Below are 26824 nucleotides of genomic sequence, written 5' to 3'. Positions count from 1 at the left end.
TGTTTTTGCTCCATCAGTCTCACACTTAGCCACATGTAAAATTCCTTCCACTCCTTGCACTGGCTGCAGGGCCGAACAGCTCTACTGCTGACCGAGCACCCCCTCTGCCCACATGGGAGCTGAGCATCCCTACTCCCTCGCAGCCCCCTCTGCAGTCCCAAGCAGAAAGAGGTGGGAGGACGTTCTGGACAGACTGGCAGACAGCTATCACCTGCTTCCTCAAGTTGCAGGGAAGATTAGTTCTGGCCCTGTCTCCCATACGCCACTAAGCTCAGGCCTTCCCTCAAAATGACACCTGGAGCAATTGCTGCCCATGATTTGTGGCCCTCTCTCTTGCTGGACCTCCACTGAGGTGTTGCCTTTCCTATTGCCTTTCCCTTGGCTCCACACACACCAGGCCTGCTGACTCAGGGGATGGTAGCTTTCCTCTGCCCTAGAAAGGGGCCCTTGGGAATCTGCGGGGCATCATCTCACCTGAGGACTCAGCTGTGGGGTTTCTGGACAAGAGGGTGTCCAGATTTCAGTAGGTTGGAAAGGCAACTAAATGAAGGCTGTGCATTTAGTGGGATGGTCTAGGAAGTGTGTCCTTTTTTCCTTGGTACCAAGGTAAAAATCTGTTGTTTAAGAAACTGTCTTCTGCACAGAAATCTCATCCTAGGGGCTCACTGGAGCTGTTGACCACTGGCTGGTCCCCTCAACAAAACAAGAGAGGGGGAACAAGCCCATTCTTTTCCCTTTATGAGGAAAATTTTTGAAGAGACAGAAATAGGTGGTAAAGGTGACCCAAATGCAGGGAATACCATGTAAAAACAAAAATACAAACCAGTACTTCTAAATGTACACTTGAAAATATTTCTTTCTTATGATAATATACAAAGGTCAAGACAGTACCTAGCTGTATAACATTGACATTTTACATTGCAGAGCTTATTATATCCATAATGAAACCAAATTGGAACAGATAAGCATTGACAAAACCTATATAGAAGATAAATATTTAAAGGATATCAAAACGTAGGACAAATACTTATTTATCAAAATAAAAGGAAAGAAGGGAATATAAATAGAAGGAGAAAAGCAAAACAGAAAAAGAGGAAATGTAGGCTCCCTTTCAGCAGAAAAGTTTATTCTGAGTTTACACTGTTGATGAAGACAATTCCCACTCAAAGGCAACTATGTCATAGCCCAAACAAAGACCAGGGACATAGTACAATTGTCTGATCAACTCAGGCTTTGCCCAAATTTACAAAAATTATCTACTGCTGCTGAGAAAATGTCAGTTAAATTACTGTGCCATGGAAACCTTTTGAGTGTTTCAATTGCTATCACATGCAGATAGAAAATGCAGAGAAAATGGAAAGGAGAGGCTGTCATTGATGCTGATTGCTGGTCTCTCTTCAAACATCATCAAAACCTCCATCTTGGAGCAAATGCCACAGCCACGAGGAAGCTGAAACTGACATGTGTGACCGACATGAAGAGTGTGAAAACAGAGAATAATTTTGCTTCTGTTTCAACAGATCCCAGATGGTAGTCTCACACGTTGTGCCATCTAACTTTTACAGAGAACCAGCTAAGTGCTAGCACACCTCCCAGAGCAGTCGTGAACAGCAGTTGCTAGCCAGCTGTTTGGTGAAGGTTTACAAGCAACCCAACTGCAGTGCTGTGAGGAAAACCATCACCAGTACAACTGACCCCTATCCTCTGCTGTCACTCTGAATTAAAATGGCATCAAGTGACAGCGTTGACCTCACTGTTAATCTGTCCTCATGCTTGAAAGGAAGTAAGATTTTTCTGCTGTGTTATGGGAACCAATAAAAGCAGTTGGATGCAACTCCCAGAGGATGCTTACGAATTTGGTTTCCAACCAACTATAAATGCACTGCAGTTGCAGGCAGCTGAACTTGGTTAAATGGCAATTATACTGGATGTTACAAATGATGCAACTTACTCAGTGAACAGAACAAACAAATGCTTGTCATATAGATAATGGATTTGTACCACAGCCAAAGACTTGCAGAGTCCATCACGGAGGTTAAAAATCCCAGGGATATTTAGCTATTTTATTTTCAGTTTAGCTTTCCACTATAAATTTATATAAATATATATATATTTTATATTTTATATAAATACAAATTTATATTTGCTATAAATTTATTCAAAAGCAGAACTGATTTATAGTTCTGATTATTTCAAATAATCAATGCATTATACAGAAGAGACATTTCCTAACAATTTCTTCATTTGGAATCTTTAGCCATTACATTCCATAATGCAGTAGGTTGCAGTTACTTGGGGAGGGGTGTTAATAACATCTCCATGAATATCTGAGTATTACTCCTCCAAAGGGCAGTGAACACTGCTGAAGAGCAGGTATAATTAGGTTAGCATTACAGATATGGAGATTGAGCAGAGGAGCAGCAGTAAGGGTAGCTGGTTTGTGTTCATGCAGCAGACTGGCAGCGGAAACGTGAGCACAGCCAAAGTTTTGTAATTCCTAAACTGAGGTACCAGCTCCTATGCTAGACACAGCCTGTTCATGAAAGAACAGACTACATGATATAATTCAAAGGAGATGAAGACTAAAAGCATCTGAGCCTGTATTTGCCAAAAGACCAATTTTTTTCTTCCTGTAATTCGCAGCCTTGTGGTACCAACAGCAAGCTCTTGGACATCAGGCAGGATTAAAAGACTTTCAGAGTTCATTCACGTGCTGCACGGCTGACTGGATGGGTCGCCAGCAACAGCTTTGCTCTTTTGGCAGTGGGCTTCATAAAATTAGAAGCATTCAGAGCAAACACAAAGCCTACAAAGCTCCTTCAAGACAGTGCAAGACAAACAAAACACAAAAAATTTCAAGCCTCAAGACTAAGACAAAAAAAAAATCAGAAAAGTAGATCTTCACATGAAGATTTCCATTTGGCTTATCAGACACCAGCCAGAGAGGCAGAAGAAAAAAGGCAGCAGGGAAGATAAACCAGTAACCAGTATTTTGTTGTCACTGTTAAAGCCCGACTAGCCTGGGTACATCCTGTCCACTGATAATGTGCTTAATTCTTAAACTAAACACATGGGAGAGGGGGAATGGAGGTTGACAGCCGCAGGCAACCACCTTCCAGAAATCCTCACAGAATCATGGACTCATAGAATACGCTGAGCTGGAAGGGACCTATCAGGATCATCGAGACCAACTCCTGGCCTTGCACAGGACATCCCAAGAATCACACCATTTTACAAAACCATCTACCCAAGGGCTGGCTTGTTCGAGGAACTTTCTCTGAATGGGATTCTCCAAAGGAACAAACGTTCAACATCTCGACAATATGACCACTCTGCTGTCTTTGCAGCAAGACATTTCTATCAGTTCAATTACACCCCTTGAATTTTCAATAATCTTTGTGGTAGAGCAGGGGTAGCTCTACTACTCTGTCATAACAAAGCACTCACAGAGGACCTGAGAGGTAGGACATACAGCCAGAGCAGATAATGTCACCTCTCACTTACCTGGTGTATAACTACATCTTCTAAAATGATGTCCCGGGTTGCAGTGTATTCTATCACCATCCCCATGAGCCGTTGAAACCAGGTGGGGCAGTGTTTCCTTGCCTCCTCCCTCCAGACTATCTTTCTGTTAATGGCCCATCATTGTCCTGCCGCCTGACTCAGAGATAACTCCCTCCGGACTATCTTCTGTTAATGAGCCTAATCAACACTTTGCCTCATGACTCATTACCCCATTGTGAGATGCTCCACCCAGAGGGAGGAACCAAGCATCCCATCGTGGATGTAATCTGAGACTGAACACCAGAGACAATCCTTCCCACTGGATTTCCAGAGGACAGGAGCTACATAGCCACCACTGGACCTCCTGAGGAAGAGCGGCCCCTTTTTCTACAGGATCACTGCTTCAGAGGACTGCAGCCACCATTCTACTAGACTGCTACAACAGGGAGTCAGGTTGTATCTTGACTCTGTCAGTTTGAACCAGTGTTCTCTTCTTTTTTTTTTTTTTTTTCCCTTTTCTTTAATTTCCCCATTAAATTGTTATTCTGACTTAGTGCCTCCCACTGGTTTGTTTTCAAACTGGAACAAATGAGTATCCAGGAAAAATGAACCCTGAAGAAGGAAAGGAACATAAAAGATTCTCAGACTACAGAAGACAGAAGCTAAACTAACAAACTTCAAGATGTGGAAGAAAACCGCAAAGAGGAAACTGTTGTTGATGGAGAGGAGATGAATTAACAGCATCAGCTGTGGCCAGGCAGATACTGGACAGATGCTAGGAAGCATTTTGTAACAACAGAGTGATAGAGACAGCCTAAGAACAAGTTAGGCACTCCTCCCTCTGTGAGGAATGACACAAAAGCATCACTGTACCCCCCTATGTCAGAGGTGGGCCAAGGGACTTCTTCAGGTGCCTTCCAGATGATGCCTCAGTAGCAGTGCAAGGCACAGGGTACCCTCCCAGAGTACCACACCAGTGGGTTTACTTGGCACAGATCCAGGCAAGGACACGAGCTAGGTTTCCAAAGCACAATGACTGAGCCTCTGTGACTGTCCTGAAGATCAGCTAGTCCTCACTCTCACGTTCTTAGCCCAGGCAGAGCACTGTACATGACCAGCAGTGACAGTCTCAATTTGGACTCATTGTTTTAGCTGAAGCTTCCTGTCAGTTTTCATAGAGCTGTTCCAATTAAACTAAACTGTGGGTTTTTTCTCCTCTCTCTGCTTTCCAGATAGTGTTGATGAGGGGTGTGAGGGCTCACAAAGGCCATTGTATCTCTCAGTCCTTTCCTGGTAAAAGGAGTTTTCCCACGGACAAAATGGAATTGCATCACATTTTCAAACAGGATAAACATTTCACTTGTGCCTTCGGAACAAGTGTGCGTGTAGTCTCTCCATTCCTGAATCTACAGCAAAAGCAATTAACAGCAATCTGCTACTCAACAATAAAAAATATTAAATGTGGTCTTTTCTGTAAAACCATAACCAATTTGGGAGTAACTGCAAATATCTGTCATTAGATATACAATGCAATGAATATGATAAAAAGAATAATCCAAGGGAAAGCAAGCCATAGTGAAACTCTTGATCAAGTCTTCGATGCATAGTTTGAAGGATGATTTTGGGTCTGAAAACCTTTTAACAGTGGTACCTACAGGAGCTGCAGTTTCAAGTGTCTCCATTGCTACTTATTCACCATGGCAAGTACACAGGATCAATTGAAGCTTTAAAGAGGCAGATGGCAAATTGACTGAAAATTATAAGATGATTTGAAAAATTGCTTTCTACATCAGAACAGCCATGAGTATGATGAACTATTCATTCCCCAAAAAAAACCCCCAGCTACCATTCCTTTAGTGCCTGGAATAGCCAGGGGGCATTTCAAATGCAACCTGCATGAGCTGCTGGAGGTCTTTATATTTAAAAAAGTCACTCTTTATGTATTTTACTGACAGAAGAGTGACTTAACAAACACCTAGAACAAGCTTGTATAATTTGATCACAGGTAAAGAACATATATTTTCTGCCAAAGAATTCAGCAGGTTTTTTCAGCGCTTTCTTTGACTTCAGATTTGAATCACCTTTGTGCTCTCTAGAGAGTCATCACATGAAAACCTGAATAATGCAACACTCAGATGCTGCTAAAGCCCATGGAACTGCTCAAGGATTAGAAGTCAAGGGCGGGGGCACTTTAGCCTAGCAAAAAAATGGAAAAATTTAAGACAGTTCTGTGGTATACCTTGTGAAAAACGTGAACACAGGTGCACTCCATATCTTCATAGCAAAGTCTGAAACTTTGGCATAAACCTGTGGGTGCACTAATAAGCAGTGTGGTTCCAATCCGTGGCAAACAACAGTGGGGTGGGTGCTGGGACCTGAGGTGGCCTCACACATTTTGTCGCACTTTGGAGCCATGACCCGAATGGCCACGAGAGGCTGGAGGGCACTGGGTGGGCTCCTGAGTGAGTTTCATCAGGAGGGAACTTTGCCTGTGTGCTTGGCAAACCCAGGCACAGCAAAGGGAGATGACTGGAAGAGTTCCTTCGAAAGCTCCGTCAAAGCCAAGCACCAATGCTGTTGGATGCTAGGGCTCCCTCCACAGTTTCTGCTGCTGAACTGCTCATGAAGAAAGCTGGAGTTTGCTTGTGAGTCCCGTCCTGTGTGCTCTTTGGGGAGAATAAAACAAAGCTATTTCAGGCAGCAGCATACTAAGTGGCTGAAGCTGCTTTCCAAATGAACATACAACTATGCAGGGAGCTATAATTTGATATTATTGTAACAGCAGAGTTACACTGGAAGAGATGTGTGGACAGGAAAGGACTGGGCAATATTGCTGCATTTACCTGCAGCAGAAATGACAAGCACAGAAGTGTGTGTTCCTATGTGAATCAGTCTGTTTGGATGACAGGGAGAAAGAGAGGGAAGTTGATTTTAATTTTTTACCTATATTTAGGCAAAGACGACTTAATTCTGCCCTGCTTCGGGCAACAGGAAGAGCCTGCTGTTCAGCAACGTGAGCAGCAGTTTGAACAGAATCACAGAATCAATCGGGTTGGAAAAGACCTCTGAGATCACAGAGTCCAACCTATGACTGAACACCACCTTGTCAACTAGACCATGGCACTCAGTGCCACATCCAGTGTTTTTCTGTGAAGAAATTCTTCCTCATGTCAAACCTAAACCTCCTCAAGTGCAGATTAAGACTGTCCTCTCATCCTATCACTAGTTGCTGGGAAGAGGCCAACCCCTCACTACCTTTCAGGGGGTTGTAGAGAGTGATAAGGTCACCCCTGAACCTCCTTTTCTCCAGGCTAAAAAACCCCAGCTCCCTCAGCCACTCCTCATAGGACTTGTGCTCCAGACCCTTCACCAACTTCGCCACCCCTCTCTGAGCCCTATACAGAACTCAACAGCCAACATTTTCACAAAGAGAAAGCTGAATTTTCTTTTGCACTTAGGAAATCTCCATAAGGAACAACAGGTTTTTGTGTAAAAACAAATGAGCCAAAATGTTCCCTTGCTACAAAATAGAGAGCATTTGAATATCCAGTGTTCATTTCTTTAATGTCTTAGCAGTGGGAATTCTTTTGCCTCCTAACAGAATCTTCACAATGCACTTGGCATTGTGAAGGCACTATAATTTAATCAGGACTTCATAGAATGCAAACTCCCACATGGGTTGAATAAAACAGATAATGAAATCTTTAAGTGATGCGTGTTCTGTTTATATTTATATGCAAAAGTTTTCCCTTCTCATCTGAATCTGAACCCAAACACTGTACAGAATCACTAAGGAGTATTAAGTATCTAACCCAGAAGCTACAATCTCAATGAACACTTCAACAAATGCTATAAAAACAAACTTCCAGAAAGGCTTTTCGCTGTTTTTTTGACCTGTCCAGTCTGCTGTATATGCAGGATAGGACTTTCTATAATATTTACTGATACATAATGAGTTGCCTAAACACAGCTCATTTTCCTTATAATACAAAAACACCTTATTCTCCACAGCCCATTAGAATCAGTGTAAGTGAGCTCTCTCTTGCATACTGTACCCTTTCCTCCTTCAGAAAGCAAGCCCTAGGCAAGCTGACTTTTTAGGGGAGGAAGGAAAAGGTGGTCTGATGCAAGTAACTTTGCAAAGCCACTGTAAAAACACAGCCCAAGCACTGGTTGTTGAAGACCTTCTTGGTTTCATTTTCAAAACTCCCACAGAGGAAAGAAAGCTCTGCTCCCTCAGGTGAACGCTACTAAATCCAATTTTCTCCTAAACTGTTAGGAAGGTTGGCACGTTCCGCAGCACTTCTTGACTCCTACCCCAGACAAAATGTGCATGTGAATGGGCCAGGTCCAGATGGTGACCCAAGAGCACTGCTGCCTGGTTCAGCACGTACTGACTAGGCTGATCTTTGCATTTTAGAACCAATGGGAAATATACAGAGGAACGAAATATTTTAGTGTTTGTGCACACAGAAGTTGCTATTTCCTTCCAAGACTGAAAAATTAGTGTATGGCTATTGGTGGAGAGGGGTGAGTCTATGTCTCAGCTGGATCTTTAAGGGCACTTCCAGGTCCAGCAATGGGTGGGTTTTTGAGCTCAGAGCCCTGACATTTGGAGGGTTACAATTCTCAGACTAAAGAAGCCGTGCATAAGCAGCAGCTCCAAGGATGCAGAGCACACAACTTTTCCTCCAAACTGCAGGGCAAGGGTACCTCTGCTGTGGGGTCTGGACTGTCCTGTGGACAGGACTTCCCTGGTGAAATTTTCAGAAGCAGGTAATAAGAGGCCTAAGAAAACATAAAAAATATAGCAGAATACCTTAAGAAAAGATAATAAACCAAAATTTAAATAGTGAACTTGGATGAGTACCAGGGCCTCTCACCAAACACAAGGACTGAACAAAATAGAAAAAGACACCTTGAAAACCTCGGAACAACAGAGTTAGTTTTACCTGAGGTGAAGACTCTTTCTGAGTCCTGCTTTATAGGTTAATATTGTCTACAGTTTCTCATTTTATTGGAGTTTTATTCCCTTCAAACCAGAGGGAAACCACTGGACTTCTGTATCTGATATCTAAACATTGCAGTTGTTACAGGGAAACTGAGTCACATACAGAGGAAAACAGAAGAAGCCATTTTGGTTGGTCTCCAATCAGGGAAACCACTACTACAATTTTATCAGTGGTTTAGATAGAAATCACACTTCACCTGGTGACATCTAAGTTAGTTGTTCAATTTAGGGTATATTTAACATCATCAATCCCTGAGAACATTCAAGCTCTCAGTGAGTCACTAAAGCTGCTCTCATGGCCTACTGCACCTATAACCATCACACATCAGCAAACACTTAAGCCTGCTGGCTTAAACTGAGGGGATCATAAGCTGCAAAGCACTGCAGAGGTTTTGACAAAACAGATTATCATTTCTAAACCCCTTAAGAAGAAAAAGGTAGATTGCATTCTCAGGGTCAAATGGCTTCCAGTGCTAAGACTTACACAGCCCATTGCCAACCAGATGGGCAGCTGCAAACAGTGTCCTCATGATCCATCACATAACCCTTGCTACCTCATCACTGTAATATTTATAAAATTCATAAGCATTACGGCAGTGAATTACAGCTTCATGCCACTTTCTCTCAGATAGCACGGCTGCTGGAGGAATGGGTCTTTGATTTTCAAGCTCCCTTAGATTCTGGCACAGCAGCCTGCTGGGGATTTATGGGCATTTCATGGGTGTTTAATGAGGCTTACACCATAACCAATCCGAACAACTCTTGATCATGGAATCCTGAAGCACATTCAGTAAAGCTGATGGAGCCTGAGACACCTCAAGAGAAATACTGAATGAATCAAAACAATTAGCTTGCCATGTCCCTCTGTTCCAACTTTGCTGGTGAATACCAGACACACATACACACAGAATAAACACTGCCTGGTCTGTTTCTGGTTCCCTCAGATTTACAATGTATTCAGAGTGGGCAGTAGAGATTTGCTGATATATCTCTGCAAGCTTTTAAACATATAGATAAAATTTATTATCTTTCAACTTTCTATCTAAAAATCTGATTTTAAAGAAAAAGTACAGTATAACAAAGACATGAAAGCAACATTTTAAGATTGTATTTTAAGTGTATTATTTAATGGCATTCTGAAAGGCAAAAGTGTCACTCCCAGAAGGTATTTAAATGCCTAAATATCTTTGAGCACCTAGATGCCCGAAAAGGATTTATATTTTCAAATTAAGCTATTAAGGTACTGTAGTTTAATATACAGCATTTGAAAGAGAGGTAACTTAGAGTTACACATACATGCAGCCTTCAATCTGATGTATTCCGTATCTGGCACCTACCACACATAACATCCTTAAACATTTTGAACAAGGTTTTCTTAAAGTCAATAATTAGAATGAAACACTTAACTAGTTTCTTCAGAGAGCTTTCTGCTTTAAAATCAGATACCCACAAGCTCCCAAAAAGGGAAATGAGGCAGAAAGGAAAGAAACGTATGTGTGATGCTCTCATCTACAACAAAAAGTAACAGTAGCTTTTTCACTTTCAAGGATCCATGCTGTTACAGCTGCTTATTCCGATATCTCTATGTTTAAAATAAACCTTCATGAGCTTAAGATTAATTTCATTTTCACAAAAATTCATGTGTACAGCATGTGCCTCTGCAAACTTTTACAGTCTAAACTGGAATATTCTGGAGCCTAATTTTCCCTTCACAGCAGGAAGGGTCTGCTGATTAACAGATCTTTTTCAAGCTGAAATCTACACATGTGATTGATCTACAAAGTCTCTTTTGTATCAAAAACAATTTTTGAACTGTAAATGCTTGAAGAGTTCTGCTGCTGCTTGCTGTACCCTTCTTATAACTAACCTTTGCTGTTGGTGAAGTTCGGATCATGCTAACAAGGGGCAACTACCCTGGAAAGGGACAGGAGGCAGCAGACTCACTGGAGAAAGCACCATTTTGTACTTCTGCTTCTTCCTAAACATTACCAGCCAGCCACAGCCACAGTCAGGCTCCCAGGATAGTAAACCCCTCAACAGGACCTATTATGGTTGTTCTTCAGAGCAAGTACCACCACTCCTGAAGGAGTCTTATTTATCCAGGTTTTATTTCTTCAGACTAATCCAGAAAAGAAACCAGCTTTTCTCTCCCATCTTCTTTTATTTTCTCTCTGACTTCTCCATTTACATACTTTGCAAACTTGTTTCACTCAAGAAATTAACTGCAATAACATTTAGGGCTGTCTGGCCATGTCAGTGGCATTGGCACAGAGAGCTCTGACTTTCCTGCTCCATGTGGTACTTGTGCAGAGTGCAGAAAGAAAAATCATTCCGAAATGTAACTTGTAGCGTGCCTTTTGTCAGCAAATGCTGAATGCAGCGCTAACACGTACCTGTAGCTTTGCTCCCACTGCTTGACGTGCTAATAAATACTTCACACTGGAGTGACTTCCAGACTTTTTGAGTGTAGGTAGTCAGCAACAATTCAGCACTCTCACTTAAAAGATGAAATTAAGCTGTTAGAGAAACCATCTCTGTGCCAAAAGTTACATGGAAGCTTACCGACAGCAATCCTCCTTGCTGCTTGTCTCAGTTGCCCCGTGCCAATGGGGTTCTGTCTTTATTTTTGTACTTTGAGTTAAACAGCTGTCAGGTTTAACTTATTTGTAGAAAGTGGTGTGGACAAATTAGCTCCTACCCCTGTGCTGGTTATCTTGAGATTAATGGGAAATCCAGAGCTAGCAGTCAGAGGGGTAAGTAGTCTGAATGGGAAAGGGATACAATCCAACAAAATCACAGAGTAGCCTCTATTTTTGGATCTTGTGGCCCACACTTGAGAAAACAATAAACAGCCTTTCTGTGCTATAAAGAACCACAGAACTGCGAAGAGGTGCCTGCTCTTGACAGAATAGGAACTTGATGGAACACTTTGGGTACTTTAAAATCGCCATCTAAATTTTGAGACTTCCTGAAATACTGCCACAATACAGGTCTTTTACAGTGGAATCTAATGTTACATATTTTGCCATCAAATATTAAGTAACGGTATCCTGTTTGGGGATGCAAAAGAAACCCTCCCCCTCTCCAGAGCTCTTCCTGCTAAACACTTCTCAGAGTTCTACAGAAAAAGAGGGAATACCCAGTTTTTTCTTTTGGTAAAAAAATTCTGGGTTGTTGAAAGAAACAGAAATAAGTTTCTGGTACATTCTGATGTCTGAAGGGTTACACAGACCTTGCTCAGACACCATCAGGAGATGACTTTCTCTCATGGGGAAGACTCTGGCAATTGAGTTCAGCTCAGTTTGGGCATTTCACGGTCCTGCTGTTGGTTGAGAAGTCAGAGAATCACTCTGTCATACACGTTATGCACACAGGCCTGACCTATTACTTTGCATGTCTTAGGCACAATACTATTTAAGTGTTTATTTACACTAGGCTGTTCTGCTAGAACAAACACTCTCATTTAGATTCCAAACAAAAAGATAAGCACGCCAGCATTGCTTCAAGCTAACATGTCCCTGAAAAGGCTTTCTTAGGGGAAAGGACTGTCTAAATGCCTGGTGTGCCCGTTCCCCATTTTGGCCACTACTCAGAAGAGGTGCTGGCTCTGCTTGCCACCACCTGCAGTAGCTCTACCTTGCAATTACTGGTAGCTTTTTTCGTATTTTGGTTCCCCAAAAGCAAGGCATGCTATAGAAGTCTGGATTTTTAAGTGACCAGAACTATCTGGTCACTTAACAACTACTCTTCACGTTATGACAAAAATTTAGACACGACACTGCATTGCAGAAACCCACACTATCTGAGACAAAGCAAAACATCTGCTCCAGACAAAATGAACGGTCTCCACCTTATCTGCAAAAAGTGTCAGGCTTTTGAGGGAAAGAACAGAACAGTGCTGGGTCAGGGAAACAAGAAGATGATTGCATCCTCCTTACTCTGTGGAGGGTCAGCCAGTAAGGACTTCAACTAAGACTGAACTTAACTCTCTTTGCTTTTCAGTCCTGGGCTTGACTAGAATTTTTTTTTTTTGTCTGTAGCAGGCTGTGGCCCCAGAAGAGAATGACCAGCTTTGAACATCATTCATTTGGCCCTAGCCTCCTACAGCCCATGAGCTAGGAAACAGCATGATCTCAACCATCTAAGAATGACTCCTCACACTTGAAAACATGTTCCCATGGTTTTTAAGGCACACAGTGAGAAGCACCAGCTGGGAAGGCCATTCTGCCCAGTAGGAGCCAGGTTTTACTTCAGCAATATCCTTATTTACTTCAGCAACAGAAAGATAGTGACACTTCAACAGAAATTCATATATACCAAATAGAAGTCCTAAAAATAACACTAAGAAAAGAAAGCAAGCATGCAGCTGGGAAGCTGCAGATCTCTGCTTTCCTGCTCTCACACAGCATAGGTAACATATATTGGTTTAAGTTCTTTTTAGAACATTCACTTACAGTGAGGCAGAATTTTGGAGGATGACAGAGACATGTTTATGCATTCATATACTGCAAGGCAGCAACAATGTAAAAAACAGCAAGAGAAATAAATTACTATATAGCACAGAAATAGAGACTGGAGCCACTGTCCCAATCCTTACCTTTCAGAGTTGCCTTCTTAAGTACCTTCATGGCATAAAGCTGGCCTGCATCAGATCCTTTTATCTTCCTGACTAGAAATACCTGTAAAAAGCAAATGTTTTGTATAGATGAGTACTGAATTTCTACTTACAAGACTTACTGCATTTGACAGGAAAATAGATACTATAGTTCATGAATTGTAATGAAAATTACTAGCTGAAAGCATTTCGTATCTATTTCACCTGCAATTGGTTGAGCTAGCTCTGGAGATTTTCAGTTTTAAGCCTTTACCACCTCACAAAAAAATCCATTTTCAACATTATTAATTGACCTTATACATTCAGTTAAAGATGGGTGAAAAGTTAGAATCAGTGTGCACATATCTCTTCTTATTCTGACCAGCTTTACATGAAAAAAAAAATTATGTCTCATTTGTGTCTAGGAATGTGCTGTGTCTTAAAATTATTGCCATCAATTAAATTAAAGAAAAAAATCAATTTGGTGCCATTTATGCTATAAGTCATGATTAGCAACTTGCCTAAGATGCAGCTGAAGCAGAAAGTTCATACAGCTGAAAATCTGTTGTTATTATAAAAAAGACAGTTTTCCCTGTTACAGTCTCCTATGCTTCATCTTCTGAAAGTGTAAATTTTTAATTAAAATAAAATAAAGTTTGTAGCTAAAGTTGTACTCTTTTTGTTTTACTACATGCAAATATTTCTTATCTGCCCCTGAGTGCACCTGAGCACTGGAGGGGTAGTGAACAAAGGAATCAGTGGTTAGGTTTGGTCTTTGTAAGACTTTCAGTGTTTTAATATTTGAAAATAAAATAAACAAATCTTTTAGCTGGACACACTCTATCTATCTGCTGAGGTCAGAAGTACCAGGCAGCAGTGTGTCTTCTTTTTTTTTTTTTATTTCAGCACTTGTGTTACTGGACAGAAACTCAAGTAAAGCCAAATGTGGAAATAAAAATATAGTCCCCACATACACAGCATATACTTATTAATATCTGAATTAACAAAGAATAAGTGAAATTATGTAACTAATGAATGTCTAGTTGGATTAAAAATTCAATGGCAATTATTTTATTAATTGCCTATTCAGGAACCACACAGCTTTGTTAACTGTCTCAACCTAAAATATAAAAAGCCAAAATAAAGGAAGGAGGAAGTATGTTTCTAGCACAATTTTTGCAAGTTGAAAGATTCTTCCTCCTAAAGAAACTCCAACCTGTAAACAGATTAGATTTTCTCAAAACCCTTTGAGGAAAGGTTTGTGGGAAGGGAAAACAACTTTTATCAAGCAGGTACAGAAGCTGGAAAACAAAAAGGTAAATTCTCTCTGAACAGCTTCACCAGGACTCTTACATCTGACAGCATCACAGCTGCAACACTTCTATGACATTATCTGATAGGTTTTTTCCCCTCTCAAGATGTTTCCTGTGCACAGGAGATACACACAGTTCCTCAGCTGAGCAGCCCTGACCTGACGAGCTTTGGCACACGTTGCTTGCTCCCAGCTCCTGCTTCCTAGGCTGATGAACATACAAATACCTCCAGTACTCACAACTGTAGGAAAAAATGATGAAAACTGGATGCAACAGGAAAATATAATATTTTCTGAAGTGTTTTTGTTACTATTCATGATAAATTAAGCTCAGCTGCTCCAGAATTAACAGAAAGTCAATTCATTTAGAAGTTTACAGAGGAAAGTTGGGATATTTTTCTATCCACGTCAAGTAAAAGATTTAATTTTTGTATTACATTGAAAAGGAGGAGAAAGTCAAAAGTAAGCTTGTCCAGACACTAGATTTTCAGCTGTATTATTATTCTTTAAAAACATTTATGGACTCTTTACCCCAAAAAAACAAAAACCCAAACCCTTAACGTAATGGTTTTCAGCAGCACTGCACACAGAACAGCACAGCATGCTGCATCTGCAGAAATATCAGGCTGCAGTTCTTGAAATATCTGGTCTGCTATATAATCTTGCAAAGCCTTTAATACCCATGTTGCTGTAATAAGCAAAATTATCAATTTACATTACTAGTCACTAGTCAGCTGTTCACTGTAGCATGGGATAGGGCATTCGTCTGCATTCCCTCCAAAAGAGATGAGTCAAGAACACTGTGTTCTTTTTCAGAGGACATCAAAATAACCACCAAGCCAGAAAGGAACAGAACAAATGAAAATGCATTGTATTTAAAAATGATGTCATCCTTCTGATTATTCTTAAAGGTTCTTGAAACCACCAAGTAGCCCTGAAATGCTTACTTGACAGGTTATATTAGCTGTACTATACCAGTTTGCCAGAAGAGAATGTGCATGTGGCTGAGCATGACTTTCAATTTTCTAGTTTGATATGTTTGCAAACACCTCAGGTTATTAACAGCTGAACTAGCAAAACTCCCTTAGCTGGAACAATTGGTGCATCATCCAAAACCTGGTCTAAAAAGCTAATAAGCAAGTGCTCTGCAGCACAAGAGTGTTGGAGGCACTCCCTCTAACACCAAAGACATCATCTCTAATCCTGCGAGAAATTATTTAGGCCTTGCGTGAACAACTTGAAAACCTAATGGTTTGCATCCCCAGAGGCATGGATTTGAACCATTAGCTCAAATATCACGGAGATGAAAATGTACAGGGTTGGGGACTGCATAAGAAACACAGAGCAGACCTCTCTCCCCTGTGTCTTTGGTGCTCTGGGGTAATTACTGATCTTTCTCACATAACATATGGGAAGTAATCACACGCAGCTCCAGACAGGTACGCTGTCCACACTCACCCTGATGCCCCAGAAATCAGACCTCCTTTTGGGGAGTGGTTGCAGAGACCAGGCATTTTGCTTATAAAATGCTTAAGGCTAGAAGGCCAACTCATGCAATACTGAAAATACATCAATACAATCTAAGGTAGCCAGTGAACCATTTCTAAAATCTTTACTGCCTGAATATGAAAACTGACCATTCTGCCTCTGTTACTTTTGTGAAAGATGTTTCCTTCTCCTGTTCTTCTCCTTCTTACACTGAGTCACACAGTAAACCTAATTTTGAGCTGTTTGCTTTAAATTATTCATTTAATATTTAAAACTTAAATACACTGTGCTCTGAAGAAATTATTGAGCTCAAGGCTTGGTATTAAATGTTAACTTTCTTGATACCTCTCATCTCAGGGAACTTCTAATAGATTTAATATCAATATAATTCTAGAATAACCAGGAAGTTGATAAATACTCTTGACTGATAAATATAGCTTATAGTTGATAAATATAGTTTCCTTTAGGAATAAAACTAAAGGTTCTGACTGGAAAATATTGTTTTTAAAACTCCACTGAATAATATAGTTATAAGGACTTCCATGCCTAGTTTCCACTAGGTTCACTGTTCCAAAGGTTTCAATGGCTTATTTAAACCATGGAAAGACTTAAAGGCTGAATTGACTCTTCCTTCTTTCTCTCCATCTTTCCTTCCTGTTTTTGTTTCCAATCAACATGCCCTGCTGAAGAACTGTCTTTGGAATTAAGAAAATCCTGTGTCCTAAGATAGGTGGAGAATGTTATTTCTCCACCAATTAGCATATGGTCATACAGGCAGGGTTTTTTCCCCCATGCTCTTGCAACAATGATTACTGTATTCTGCACTGGGGTTTATCTCCAGGACCCTCTCAAGGCCTCTGAGTGTGAGCTAAACAGCACTCTGGGACTTGGAAATGTGCTGGAGGTTGCCCTAAGTGGGAATTGTGCAGCTAACTTCTTTAAGTCTTTGAACGTTCACATCCTCCAACTAAGCACCAGTGGCACACTCATCTCCCTGGTGGATAGGTCAGAAAGACGGAGGAGGGTCTAGTTTTGTAAACAGTGATGCTTATTAACAATCACTTGTACTCATTAGTCCAGGTCCAGAGCCATAGGCACTATTTCCTAAACTGGTTCATATGCAGGAACCCAGCTAAAAGACAGAAGTGTTACTTAAATGAAGAGAGAAGGACTTTCCTTATCTGCCTTTACAATATAATCTATATATGCACAATGTCAGCAGTTGAAATGAACTCAGAGAAAGGACACAATATTTTCAGTGTTGTTCTGGGTGATTAGGTGACAATAAAAATTACCTTTCCATATGAACCTTGTCCTAATACTTTCAACAGTTCAAACTGAGAAGGATCTGCTTTTTCAAAACCTTCCTTGACATGATGACTGATGTCTATTTCCTTCACGATACCTTCTTCCTGCAGAGGAAAAAAACAAAAAAAACAAAATCCCCAAATCAGAGCTGTTATCCTAAGGAAACATATTTTTTATTAAAATCTTGTTTTTTGTGATGCTACAATCATGTAGCAAATTTTGAAAACAGAAACAAATGCTTGTCTAAATATTCTACGTGTCTGTTACCAGCTGGGGAGGGTAACTGTCAGGATATCCAGACCTGGTGGTTCTGTTTATTGAGCCTCAAAATATGACTAGATAAAGACAGATTATACAAGCTGAAGTAAAAAATACACTGAAGAGCTAGGGGTGCCCATCAGAGACCTTGCTAGCAGAGTAGCATGTACTCAAATCTGCATTGCAGAGGCTCCATCACACTTGTCTTCACATACTTTCTCAATTTCCCCCCAAATCATCATTTAAGTCAATCTTAAAAAGCTTCCTTAGTCTTAAGCAGCAATTCTTCTAATGAGTAGGCAATAAAGAAAAGACATTGCTAAAAGAGCCTCTTCCTAGTTACCTCAAAAATTGGAAAGCTACTGCTGGTAAGGATTTTAAATAGAAAACAAATTAATAGTTAGATGTAAAATGAGGGGGTGGTGGGAGAAGACTGACACAAACTTCACTGCTTGCAAGAATTAGCTTTATATGCTTTGGATTTGTCCCGGTTCTTTTGTTAAAATACCTCCTCTGTCAATAGATGCCCATTCCTCAAAGACACCAGTTGAACTAGGACCTTCATCGTGCAAGCTGTGACATATGGCATTAGTTTCAGTTGTTTGTTTCATGTTACTTTGGCATGTTCCTCTAAAAAGAGAGCAACTGGGTCAAGTGAGACCCAGAGGGACGACACGGAGTTTGCAGCAACCTAGAAAGCCATTGAGCTGAAAAGAAACCTGGAAGAAAGGACCTACTTCTCAAGGACACAATGATAAGGAAAGATAACATTTACACACCCTTTTATTTCTGTCATGTTTTGTACACCTACATTTGAGCTTTTTGGTTTGTTTGGTTTTGGGTTTTTTTTTCAAATTACTTGTTCTAACTTCTCTACAACAAAAATATGAATTTTGAGTACAAATCTTTTGTTTCATTTCCCAGTTCGAAGGGAATTTCTCATTTAGGGATATGTCTGAATGTTTCTGCACCCAGAAGAAATAACTGGAATCTCACAAACATTTTTTATGTGCAATTTTCCTGCAATTTTCCTTTCTTCCCCCAAAAAATCCTTATAAGATCCAGAAATATAACATTTATTTCCCACACTTAGTAATTAATGTTGAGAAAATATAAATAATTTCCTAAAAATGAAAAGGCATTAAAAAAAAAACTAATCCAAACATTTGGCCAAAACACATTCTGTGATAAATAAGAATAAATTTGATTTTTTTCTCCTCCAGAAAAATTGCTGTCAGTTTTTACCAGCTGTAATTTGTCAGATACACAGCTTGCATTACCCAGATTTCTTTCTGTATTGTAGTTTCATCCCTCCTCTTCCCTACCCTGCCTCTTTACACTCACATGCTTTGGAACAGGGACTGTATCCTCTTCTTGGTTTGGAAAGTTTCCTCTAGTTCATTTGTGCTACCACAATCATGGAAAAGAATCATCATCTCAGAGCAACTCATTTTTCTGATCCTAATTCCCGTAGTTTAAGGTTTGACTGAAAGGAAATGCTTGAAACCAATGAACAGTTTTCACAGAGAGATTTAAAGGATTTCTAAGTACAGAACAGCAAAGATCTCTCTTTTCACCCTTCTGGCTTTAATTGCTGTGTGAGATAGCATAACTTTCTGATATTAAAGATATCATTTTTTTCAATTTTTTTGTACTCCAGCCTGAACTATGAAGTCACTTTCAGCTACATTTGCAATTCAAATGATGAGTGAGTTTCAATTTGCCCATTCATATTGCTCATCAAAGTAACAGACCTACAACCCTAAGTGTTATTTCTCATTGTATTACTAAATTTAATATAACCTCTTTAGGTTCATAAAATGTGTTCAGTTACAGGAATATATTAAAAGTATTAAAATGATGAAAATTCAGCTTGCTGGAAGAGTGCTTAAAAATTTCTAGCACTCCCATAGAATAGCATAAATAATTTATAACATGCTATAAAAACAGTACTTTAATTATATGCATCTTTAATTAAAAGCTCAGGAAAAAAAAGAAGAGTATTTACAAAAAATGAAACCAAATACAAGGCCTAGCAATGTTTATCAGAGAAGCATGGATTTTAAAGACAGAAAAAACATGTTAGATTTTTGGTTATCAAAATATAAAAACATTGGTTAGAAGAGGCTTCAGGGGGTCATCTAGTCTAACAGTCCTGCCCAAAATATCACCAACACTTGATCAGACCAACCAGCTGGGTTTTTGTCCACTGTGGTTTTCAGTGTCTCAAACACTGAAGCTTGAGCCACTTCCTACAAAAGATTATTCTCTTTCAATTTGCCCACAGTCCAGTTGAGCTGGCTGATCCATGCATCCTTAGGAGGAAGCAGGATATTTTTCTAGGAAGGTAGGATTTCCTGTGGATTTCCTGTGGTCACCTCTCTAGAAAGGAGCAGCAAAGCAGCACTGAAGAAAAGCATGCGAGACAGCTGTTTTTTCATCCATCACCACCACAGTGGTGTCACCTGTGAGCTGTCCAAGAGGTAGATAGTATTTTAGATGGTATGACAAATTCACTTCCCACTGGATCAGAAAGCCAAACTGGCAGTGCTTGAGACTGAAGACAGACACAGCTCTTTAAAGGAAATACATGCTTAGAGTGTTTGCTCACATGCACCCATTTGCCTTGAATGTATTTCTATACTCTTATTACTTACTGGCTGCATAAGTTATGGGATAACTTCTGTTTGTTTGTTTTACCTTACTAAGAAAAAAACCCAACACCAACCAACACTGTTATATTCTTTATTTACATTCTTACTTACATGGGATTTTCTCATTTGAAGTCTCTCTGTATTATGCTAATATGGAATCTGGCATAATTTTTCTCAGGTATTGATGATCAGAGTGAAACCCAAACTGTTAAAGCGTAAGTATTGTGGGCAGGTCTCCCAACTATTTTTGCTCTGTGTTGCATCCTAGAAACTTCTCTAATATGGATTTATTTTTCCCTGTTCCAGGAAGTGCACCATATTTTCATCAGGAATTTGCACAACAACAATAAATGTGAGTCAAGAGAACCACGATACAGACAAAGCCTGCACACTGAAGAAGCTGTTTTGACGGAAAGGATTTCATTCTGGAAAAAAACCCGACCAACTTCAAAAATGGTTTTGATCAGTGAAGTCAGTGCAATCAAAAGTGAATGTTCCACAGTCTGATCTTGCAACAGCTGTGCACACCAGCCCAGGCTCTTGCTCCCTGCTAACTTGTCCCAACACTGCATCAGGAATGCTTGACTGGACGAAGCTTAATCTTTTGTAAACTTCTCTAAATATTTATGTTTGCACAAAACCCATCATCTTGTGACAAAAGTGAGATGGATGTTCTTGGTGGCTTGAAGAAAGCACATGGTCAAGCAGGATAGACTAGAGGAGGGAGAGCAATAAAACCGGAAGGACAAAAGAGGAATGGAGAGTGCTTCTCTATCGCAATACAAGAAAGACCTATTCCGGGTCTGATTCTCTACTGAATTACTCACTTAAAGGCTTCCCCCAAAGCTGGCAGAAGGTTTGGACATAAAATAACTCATTATTAGAATTCAAAGACCATTTTGATCTCTTCTCCTCTGGGACATGGGAGAAGAGAGCCTCTGTTCTTGCCCTGTGACTGTGGATAGCACAGACACATCTGTTTTGGTGCTCCTGGAAGGCAACAGCTCCCTGTAGCATTGATCTCAGCTCAATTCTAGGATTGCTTCATGTAGCCTTGGAGATAGAGAGGCATTAAAGCTCAGCGGCTGCTGGAGAGCAGCCACAGAAAACTCTTCTAACTGCAATAATACTTCCTGACCCACTGTCACATGTCAGAGTAGGATCAAGTGTAGGGGTATGGATTTGGCAGTGGAGTACAAAGTCATACAAAAGGGCAGCCCTTCCTGGAGAGCCACTCTTCAATTTACTATCTTTCCTGTTCCACAACCTCTCAGCAAACATTATGGAAAGAATACCTCCTAGCAAATGGACAAGTTTAGCCCCTTTTGGAGTCTTGTCTGGCCGCTCCCCAACTAGTTTCTGAACAAGCAGAGCTAAGGTCATCAAGCAAAGAGACCACCTTAACTGCCAGATATATTTCACCCACACACAAAAAGCTTTCCTCATCAAGACTTCCTGAAGTATCAGGAGGGGGGAGATTATTCAAGAGTCAGTCACTTTTACCAATGGACAAATTTATGCTACCATGTCACATGGGACAAAGCCATGGTGCTAGTGTAACATGATTATTGTTTTGAAAAATCAGTAAGAAAGGATTCCTAGTTTTATTCCTTGCATGGTCATCTCCATTGCAGAGGATCAAGACTGACATACAGGTATTGCTGTGAAGGGTAAACTTCATTTTCCAATAAAAATATGTGCACTTTTGATGTGCAAGTTTTACAGCCTTTAGGCTTGCATGCTTTAGGGTCTGAGGTCAATGAAGAAGTCAATGAAAATGTGGCAGGAGGAAATAAGAAATGACGATAACTCAGAAAGTATTTTACTGTTGTTTGAGATAATCATTATTTGTCTACAGCATATGCTCAGGATACAGACTTTATTTTGTTACCGATCTTCCCATTTGGCAGGTTACCACCTAACATAAAACCAAATCACAATTATTTAACTACCAAGTATCACAGGCAACACAACATTTCAAAATAATATGATTCATTAAGGAAGCATGTTTAGAACTGTGATATGGGAATAGTTAGGACAGGATGTGTCTGATAAAGATGAGGCCAGGTTTCTACCTCTGTTTCACAGTTTCTAATCTGGCTCAACCCATAGGAGAGTAATTTGTGTCATAGACATAACAGGCTATTCAAATGCTGCCTAGGGCAGGAAGTGAATTGCTGGCCCGCATTTAGTTCTTTGAGGACAAGTATCTACATTAAAAAGAAAGTATAGGAGCATTTTCATTAGCCTCTTCCCTAGCCAGTCTCCAGCAGCTGGGGTAAAAGTTGAGAAAGAAATCTTCCATTTTAAATGGGTTACAATCCAAGTTCTGGCCTCTGCTGTCATCTGGAAAGATGTAAACTGAGCAATAAGACCATAAATGGGCCTGGTTGCTTTGTTCTCTGCTGTCAAATAAACATTTGCTTTAACAACAATGAATTGAACATACTGAGCCCTTAAGAAGCATGTGGAACTCACAGTGAATTCGCTGGACATTGTGCCAGGTCTGTATTTGGCTTTCTAGCATAAGCTTACCTACCTTCTTGAAAGGTCATATAGAGTTAAACAGTACAGTACAATTTTAAGAGAGATTGGGATTTCTTTCACAAATGTGAATAGAATGTGTTATCTTGCACATGGAATTCCAACAAGTATGTCAAAACTTACTGGGAAACAAAAACCTTAAGAGCAAGTTCTGTAGAAATCAGCTGTTAAATTCAGCAGACCTTTTTCTAGAGAGGGTAACAAGCTCTCTTTAACACCTCTCTCCAGCTCCAGTTTTTTATCCTACATTTTCATTTTCTTCTCCCTATTACATGCGTGTACAGTTTGGGTTCAGCTGAAGTCCAACGAACTAAATGGGAAGAGATGAATCACGGAGAGCAAAGGCAGTGAATACAATCTGCTGGATAGATTGGTGAAGTCCATGAGGTAGAGGTTTGAGTATCTGGGAGATTTGGGTAAAATCTCTTGTGCCACAAGGCATCCTGTATGTCTTTGATGAATCACTTAAGGCTGAATTCACCTAAATAAATGCAAGCATTTATAGCACGGGAGAAAACATTTTGAACTAGGTTTACTTTGAAGTCAATAGAGAGAAGCAGGGACTTCATGACTAAAAGAGATCAGATCCTTAAAAGAAATCACATCCTAAAAAGTGCACATTTCTGTCTGATGACTATGAAGAAAGCCTAAGATAACCTGCTGAGCTGAGGGCTTCTGTAGTTGCATTCACGAGATGAATTCACGTTTGCTGTATGATTTTGAAAAACACTTAAATAGAGAAGTATTGTGGCCAGATTTTTAATGACATTACAAGAGAGATGTTTGCTGATAAATGCCATGAAACTTCTATTGAAAGGGAATATTTTTCAAAAGAATTTATACACTTGAAACATCTAGACAATTAAAAAAATACTCTAAGGTGTTGGAAATTGTCCACTTATCAGGATTTTACAGCTTGATAAATTAGGCATTTTTTCTACATCCTCCCCAACCTGAAAAGTAGAGAAAGCTGCTTTTTGCTATCCTTTGGGAATACCATGAGATTTAACACAGGAAAAATTTGAAATTCGCATACTGCAGTAATGGATAGACAAATTATCTGAAATGTATCCAGTACACATGAGATATCAGGTGGCCTACAACTGAATTCTCCTTTAGCTCAGATTGAAATATTTGATCAGTCTTGAAGTCTGGTGCTCTTAATCTGATGACTGTAGTGTCTTTACAGATTCAGTCCCTGACTAGGACAAATATATGTTAACACTATGACCGCAAAGTTGCATGAGGAGAACAATCTTCCTATCCCAAGTGCAGATACGCATTAAGTACAGGGAGACACCAATTCCTGATCTAGACTCAAATCACCAGCCAGGGTAACTCTAATTTTTATGTTATTTCTTTTGCAAACTGCAAGAGCTTATGAGGAGTGGTGAGTAGAAAGAGTGGCTAAAAAACTATTAAATTGAGGGGTTATAAAGAGAAAGACAAAAGCAGAACCATCTGGGCACAAAAAAAAATAAAAATACAAACAGTTGGCCAGCCTTACTCCTACAGCAGCTCTCTACAAATACTCAAATACATTAGTGAACTTTACCAAAAACAGTCTCAAAATGAGTCACACCATTAAAGGACAAAGAACTTAGCCACATTGCTCTAATCTACAACAAATGAGAGCAGGAACATTTTCACCAACATCCTACGTGGCACAGCTTATAGGTGTGGCATTGGCCTTTACAACTCCGAATGGTAGGGGCCAATATATATAATTGCATTGAAAAACAAAACTACAACATAGCTCAAGTCTGGCTCCCAGGTCAGTATTGCTCCCTGTGCACTCTGCTCTGAACTACTCACAAACTCTCTGTGAGTGGCTTGGCTGACTCCTGCCAGAGACCCTCTCAGGGATGCCCCCACCCACCATCACTGCAACCACTCACCAGAGCTGCCTGGCACCTGCTGCAGCACATCAGCACTCACAGGAAAGCCCTAATGGGACAGTCCTAATGTGATGGCAACCCATGCTCCATGCATTTCCAGAATACAGGTACCCCCCACATCCCCATGTCCCAACTTCCCATCTGTGAAATGCAGGTAAGGCCATCTTCCTCTTTAGCATGGTTAGGCACTGGGCACTGGAAAGATACCAAGTGCATCAGATAGTTTGATATTAGGCTTGAAAAAGAAGGAAGACAGAAAAAAAGTCTATCTGTTAAGGATACTATTCAAGAAATATTAATACTTGCTAAATTACTCCAATTCCCTTATTGCTGTACTCAGCTGCTTCATAGCTAGAAAAACAGAGACTAGAAAAAAAAGGTGCCTGGTGTTTTACTAGTGCATTTGAGTGTGAAATAAAAACTCCAGCTGCACTAGGAAGATAAAGTGCTTAAGCAAAACATATTTTGAACCATTTCCTCACTGTTTCGCGATCCAAATAAAACACTGCTCACCACAGCAGTGTAAATGGCACCACAACACAGAAAGTAGAAAATACAAAGCCCTGGGGCATTTGCATGGTGATTTTAAAGAACTGAATCATCTTTAATATGCATACTAAAGGAAAAATACCAGGTTTCATCTCAAAATGTGAGGCAGAGTCCACAAAAGGCTGTAATAAGAGATAATCATATTACTGAAGCGCTGGATTAGTCAGTTTAGGAAAAATACCCGTCTGCTGTTTACAAATCACTGGTACGGTTTGGTAATTATCATTTTGTCTCCAAGAGGAATACTGGCTTGCTTGCACATTTTGCGTCCTCCCATTAATTAAATCAAGCATCCACTAAGGGTTCAACCAGCTTGTACTTCACAAACTGGAGTCCTGCTGGTGATGTTAGGGAAAAACGTGTTGTAATGAGGTTCATTATCTCAATGGCATTTTACAGGCAGAGTATTAATAGGGAAATAGACTAATGTGAGGTCATTATGGAATCAAAGCAAATAGAAATTAGTTTTAATGCTACTGTTCACAACACAGAGCATCAGTGAAGGCATTGAAGGAGAGAGGCTGATGCAGCTAAATGAGGCAGAGAGAAGATGGCAAAAGGGAAATTCTAACAGATGATATGACAAATTTAGCAACATGGACAGAGGAATAAGATGTGGAGGGCAGAGAGAAAAGGAGGTATCAAAAAGGACACAAGTCAAGGGCAATTGGCTTGTGCCTATGCCAACAGAGAAGTAAACCAAGAGAAGAACTGCAATATTATACAATTTGAAATGCAACTTTTGCCCCTTTTATGCAGCAGCTTAATCCAATTTAAGTACCTAACCATCCTTCTGGGATGAGGAGAGAGTACAGGCATGCATGTATGTACTAGAGTGATCTGATGGGGAAGCTGGTAAGCAGTCCTGGCACACTCAGAACTGCTTCCAAAAGAAAGGGTGAGAGTGTGATGGGGACCAGGGGTGCTTTTCTGCACAGTTGGTTAATGGCCTTGGGCATCCAGCCTTCTCCAGTAACTCAAATGGGCCAGCGAAACACATTATGAATGCAGTGGATCCAGACTCTGCTTATTTATGTAGACTTCCATTTTTTAAGTTATACAAAAACACACAGATAAAATTTTAAAAAGAGTTACACAAAGTACCTGACAATACCTCATCTCATGCTGGCTCCAGTTTCATGGACAAATATTTAGCAAGGGATAGTAAAACTTATCTCTTCAGCTGTATACTTTTATTACAACCATGGCTAAGACCCAGGTCATTATTTGCAGACATTTGTATTTCAGTGCCTAAGGACTGCTACCATGCACAAGTACCTGTTTAAACAGAGTTTCTGCAGGCTACTGAAAATCTGGCCCAGGAAAAGGCTCATTACATTTTGTGGTTTTTTGAACTCTCAAAAGCCTCTAGTTTAGGTCAAGTCCCTCAAAGATTCACACACTCGCTCTCCAAGGAACAACCTGCTAAATAATTATCACACATCCTCCTTTCTGTGAAGGGAATAATTGTTTACAATTACTACACTAAACAGAAGCATACATTATGTAAACACACTGACTGAAAAGATGTGTGTTTTGGGAATGAGAATAAACAAAACACAAAAAATCCATCTGGATGCAAAGAACACCTTTGCAACACTGTTTGGAAGACTGCAAAGAGGTCAAACTGCTGCACCAATCTGTTCTGCAGAGATTTACAATGGATAATGTGGTAACAAAGGGGGCAGTGGTAAGTTAGTTGGT

At 40.2% G+C, this 26824-nt stretch overlaps 1 protein-coding gene across 3 annotated transcripts in view; it reads right to left on the bottom strand.

Moving 5' to 3' along the window:
- RPS6KA2 (ribosomal protein S6 kinase A2) overlaps positions 1-26824 on the bottom strand; it is a 282924-nt gene that overhangs the window by 82452 nt on the left and 173648 nt on the right. For all 3 annotated transcript variants that reach the window (XM_032102444.1, XM_032102446.1, XM_032102445.1), the window contains 2 exons: positions 17205-17321; positions 13113-13194 (listed from right to left, as the gene is read on the bottom strand). In XM_032102444.1, coding sequence (XP_031958335.1) covers positions 13113-13194; positions 17205-17321 — 199 coding nt within the window. The remainder of the gene's footprint in view (positions 1-13112; positions 13195-17204; positions 17322-26824) is intronic.

The sequence above is a fragment of the Corvus moneduloides genome, chromosome 3 (genome assembly GCF_009650955.1).
Source record: "Corvus moneduloides isolate bCorMon1 chromosome 3, bCorMon1.pri, whole genome shotgun sequence".
NCBI classification, from domain to species: Eukaryota; Metazoa; Chordata; class Aves; order Passeriformes; family Corvidae; genus Corvus; species Corvus moneduloides.
This window is presented reverse-complemented; position numbering and strand designations above follow the sequence as displayed.